Below are 4,946 nucleotides of genomic sequence, written 5' to 3'. Positions count from 1 at the left end.
GTTCAATTCAATTTATTATGCATCGTCATAAGATTCTTTTTGTACACCAGGAACGGGACAGTTATGGAGATCCAATGGGGTAGTTGGTTGTTGACTCTAATTCTTTGTTCGTTTCCTTGTCTGAATTGCTTTCTTGTTTCATCACGCTAACTCTGTTGACTCCGCCACTTACATTGACCTGAATGAGGGGCAATAGTGTTCGCCGCCACTGTCTTACTTTTTTGTCCATATGCGTATTTTTGGGCATTGTGCGGCAGCGAGGATAACAGTCGCCCTCGATCGTTTCTCTATAGCTTGAAACGCGCGCGACACATTTATGCCGTTGCTTCTCGCGGCTCGGAGTTCAGGCGGTTCTAGGAGTTTTGAAACTATATTTGCAGGAGCAATAATCCTCCAAAGTTTCACTTACCTAGGAGTTTTTCCAGACGAAATCTGGGAATAAGAAAAAGCACTTTTGTTTCTCAACGTGTAATTGGGGATCGGGGTTCAGGTTTCTCAAGAGAGAAGAGTAAAGTGCTGGATTGCATTAATATCCAAGTTGGCCTGCCCATAATGGAAGCGCCACAGGGAGCCTGCCGGCGGTTGCTCCGTTGTTTGTTGTTTCTATTCACTTGCAGCCTTGTTTCTGGAATTCCCATTTCAAACCATCAGTACTGCGTCACTAAAATAGATGGGCTAAGCCTCGGTTCCTCACTCTCTTCTCAACAGAACACAACTTGCTTGGTTTCTCCCCATGAAACATTTTCTGCCGGATTTTATGGAGTGGGTAACAATGCTTATGCTTTTGCCATATGGTTTACTCAGACGCCCGGCCAAACAGTGGTCTGGGTAGCCAACAGGGAACGACCTGTCAACGGAAGACATGCCCGTCTTTATCTGCAGAAAGATGGAAACCTCGGTCTGTGGGATGCAGATGGTAGCGCTGTGTGGAGTACCAACACCAGTAACAAGAATGTAAAGGAAGTTCTTCTTCTAGAAACAGGGAATTTGGTTTTACGCAGCTCTTCAGGCGATCAATTTGTGTGGGAAAGCTTCCAGCAGCCCACCGATACTCTTCTTCCATTTCAAACCCTGAATGATAATACAGGGCAGTTAATATCCAGATTGGGGACTTCCACGTTTAGGCAAGGCTACTATCGTCTCTATTTTGACAGCGACAACCAACTTCGTCTAATTTACGAGGGATCAGGCATATTGAGCAACTACTGGCCTTCTCCTTCCGCGGGAAGCTTTTCGAACGGCCGAAACACTTACAATAGCAGCCGCCAAGCGGTATTGGATGGCTATGGTAATTTCCAGTCAAGCGACGGATTCACCTTTCAGGCGTCAGACTATGGAGAAGGCCCCAAGAGAAGATTAACTTTGGACTTTGACGGAAACCTGAGACTATACAGCTTGGTGGAAGAGACGGGTATGTGGAACATTATTTGGATGGCTATTCCTGATCATTGTTATGTTCATGGCTTCTGTGGAATCAACGGTCTCTGCATATACACTCCGAAGCCCAGTTGTACCTGCCCCCCTGGTTTTCACAGGAAAGATCCCACCGACTGGTTCCAAGGTTGCGAGCGCAATAAACCACTGAATATGTCGGCCAGTACAAAGCTTATTTATCTTCCACATACAGATTATTATGGCTACGATCTAAACTATCAAAGTGGGATCACGTTTGAAAGCTGTAAGACTTGGTGCATGAATTCCAGCGAATGCGAAGGTTTTGCCTACCAAATGGATGGTACCGGAACTTGTTTTCCTAAGGTTTTACTTGTCAGTGGATATCGGTCTCCCAATCAGCAGAACCATATGTATATCAAAGTTTCCAGTGATGATTCTTCTGTTTATAATTCTACTACTGCGCCTCAGCCTTTGCCATTAAACTGTTCGGCTTTGAGTCCCAGTGTTTTTGCAGAGACGACCAAATACGAGAAGCATAAGAGGAGAAGCGCCAATGTCAAATTTCCGCTAGGATTTGCAATTGCGTTTGGTGTAGCAGAGTTGGTTTGCGTGATATTTGGATGGCGGTACCTGTCTATGGCATATAGAGATCCTGGCTATGATCGTCTAGGTTACTCAGCTATCCCTGGTGGGTTCAAGAAGTTCAGCTTCGCAGAATTGAAGAAAGCGACGGATAACTTCAGGATAAAATTGGGGGAAGGAGGGTTTGGGACGGTGTACAAAGGCGTTATGACCGATGGCGAGGTGGTAGCTGTGAAGCGACTGGAAGGAGTATCCCAAGGTCAGGATCAGTTCTGGGCCGAAGTGAGTATGATTGGGAGAGTCCATCACGTGAATTTAGTTCGTATGTTTGGCTTCTGTGCAGAAAGAAATCACAGGCTGCTGGTTTATGAGTACGTTGAAAATGGATCTCTGGACAAATATCTGTTCACAGAAAGTGATGACAGAGTTTTGGGTTGGAAAGAAAGATATGGAATTGCAGTGGGCATGGGAAAGGGGTTAGCCTATCTCCATGAAGAATGTTTGGAATGGATTCTGCACTGTGATATCAAGCCCCAAAACATACTTCTGGACATGAAATTTTGTCCCAAGGTTTCCGACTTTGGGTTAGCAAAGCTGGTAGACAGAGATCAAGCATTCTCCTTCTCCACAATTAGAGGCACACGGGGTTACTTAGCACCGGAGTGGGCGATGAATCTGCCAATCACGGCCAAGGTGGATGTTTATAGCTTCGGGATTGTTTTGTTAGAGATAGTGACTGGACGAAGCTCGTTATCCAGTTCAACAGTCCAAAATTGTGGACATTTAGTACAGTGGGTGTCTGCGATGATGAGGGAAGGCAGAGGGATTGAGGAAGCAGTGGATCCCAAATTGCATGGAAATTTTGATTCGGAAGAGGTGGAAAGAGTCCTGAAAACAGCACTGCTGTGTGTTGAGCAAGACAAGGATGTGAGACCTTCCATGAGCCAAGCTGTCGAAATGCTTTCTCAACGGGATTTCTTTACACCAACAGAATCCATATTGCCTAACAACTCAGCCCATTCAGTTCAAGTCTTCTCTTCTTCTTCAGATTCCATGTTGCCTAACTACTCGGCCCATTCAGTTCAAATCTTCACTTCCTCTCTTTCCACAGTAGAGGGTCAATCCTCTTCCTCTTTTTAAGCAGAAAAGTGTTAATAGCCTGGGCAGCCGGGAGAATCTTCCAGCGACCTCCTCCGAAATTTGATAGATCCGACATTGCAGAAATCAAAAAATTATGGAAATTGCGATTTCTACCATTTGGATCCCACTTCCAGCGCTTGTTATGCTTAACACTGTAATTTAGCATTTGAGAGTAACTTTTGATTTAATGCTGTGATGTATCCACTTAGAGATCTCCTGCTCTGGAGTCTTGACGTTGTAATTTTTTATTTGAATATGATGCTCGGTTATGATTTTAGTGCCAAAATCAACCTGAGGGAATCAGTGTGAATGGTTTTGCAATGCTACGTGTCCTCAATCCACATGGATATTTCCTAGCGTTATAATGTAATAACCTTTTTCACATACACGTGTTCATTTTGCCACTTTTTCATCATTGTTGAAAGGAAATATGTTCAGAGTCTTACTCCATTAATTCTGTTCAATTTTTTTTTTACAATTATAAGTTTGATGCGTATAATTAAGAGCTTTTCATAGTGCTGAATGTATTTATGCATCTAATTTAGATTTATTTTAATTTTGGATTAAATCTTTTGAGGTGCAAACTTCTCTTTTGAGAGTAAAACTTGAAGAAAGGTTTGCACCAGGAGAGATCATAGGGGGTTAAAATAGATTACGCCGGTTATATAATATATATATTTGTATCTATGTGTCTCTTTCTTATTCTCTTTCTATCTCACCCCTAAACATAAACACACATTCTCTCCATATCTATCTATATATCTCTCTTCCTCTACTTCTCCCTCTTCCTCTCTTCTCCTTCTCTCCCTCTCTTTTTTCCCCTTCTATCACACTCTCTCTCCTCTCACTCTTCCCTCCTACTCTCCTCTCTCCCTCACTCTCTTGAGTCCACTCTTCCTTCCTCTCTCTCCCTTTCTCTCCCACCTCCCTATATCTCTCCCCCCATTCTCTCTCTCTCTCCAACTCTATCACTATCTCACTCCCTCTCTTATTCTCTCTCTCCCATCCATCTGTGTGTCATTGTCTTTCTCTCTTCCCCTTCTTTCCCTATTTCTTTCCACCCATCTTCTATCTCTTCCCCTTCTCTCCCTATCTCTCTCCACCCATCTTCTCTCTCTTCCCTCCTCTCCTCTCTCCCTTGTCACTGGCTATCTCTCCCCAACTCTATCTCTTTATGTTTTTGTTCTTTCCTCCCTCTCTCCCCCTCCAAAAACATCTCTCTCCCTCTCTCCTCTCTCTCCCATCCGTTGTCTCTTCCTTCGTCTCTCTCCCTCTCTCTTGCCCCATCACACATACTCTCTCTCTCCAACCTCCAGCGCAGTCACTATATCCCTCTGTGTCTCTCCACCCCTCCTCTTAAATTTAATCCCATTGTATGTTAAGGATGTGAGACCTTCCATGAGCCAAGCTATCGAAATGCTTTTTCAACGGGATTTCTTTACACCAACAGAATCCATATTGCCTAACAACTCAGCCAATTCAGTTCAAGTCTTAGAGATCTCGTGTTGTGGTGGATCCACTTAGAGATCTCGTGCTCTTGAGTCTTGACGTTGTAATTTTTTATTTGAATCAGTATGAGTGGTTTTGCAATGGTGCGTGTGCTCAATCCAGATGCGTATGGATATTTCCTAGCGGTATAATGTAATAACCTTTTCACATAAGCGTGTTCATTTTTCCACCTTTATTGTTGAAAGGAAATATGTTCAAACTCTTATTCTATTAATTTTGCTTAAATTTATTTTCAAAATTATAACTTTGATGTGTAAGAATTAAAGTACTAATGGTTTTTGATAGTGGTAAATATATTTATACATTCAAAATTTTATTTT

At 43.0% G+C, this 4,946-nt stretch overlaps 1 protein-coding gene across 1 annotated transcript; it reads left to right on the top strand.

Moving 5' to 3' along the window:
• Positions 1–243: 243 nt before the first annotated feature.
• Positions 244–3,422, top strand: LOC149186463 (putative receptor protein kinase ZmPK1). Its single transcript, XM_089411007.1, has one exon. It carries the CDS (start codon positions 553–555, stop codon positions 3,115–3,117), a length of 2,565 nt encoding a protein of 854 aa, XP_089267133.1. The 5' UTR covers positions 244–552; the 3' UTR covers positions 3,118–3,422.
• The last annotated feature ends 1,524 nt before the right edge of the window (positions 3,423–4,946 follow it).

The sequence above is a fragment of the Pinus tabuliformis genome, chromosome 3_1 (genome assembly GCF_031772625.1).
Source record: "Pinus tabuliformis cultivar Carrire ecotype Pingquan chromosome 3_1, CPIR1, whole genome shotgun sequence".
NCBI classification, from domain to species: domain Eukaryota; kingdom Viridiplantae; phylum Streptophyta; class Pinopsida; order Pinales; family Pinaceae; genus Pinus; species Pinus tabuliformis.
The sequence above is the reverse complement of the archived record's forward strand: the minus strand, read 5'-3'. Positions and strand labels throughout refer to the sequence as shown.

Coding starts and splice junctions, on each gene's coding strand:
- LOC149186463 (XM_089411007.1), top strand. CDS start 553: ATGGAAGCGCCACAGGGAGCCTGCCGGCGGTTGCTCCGTTGTTTGTTG.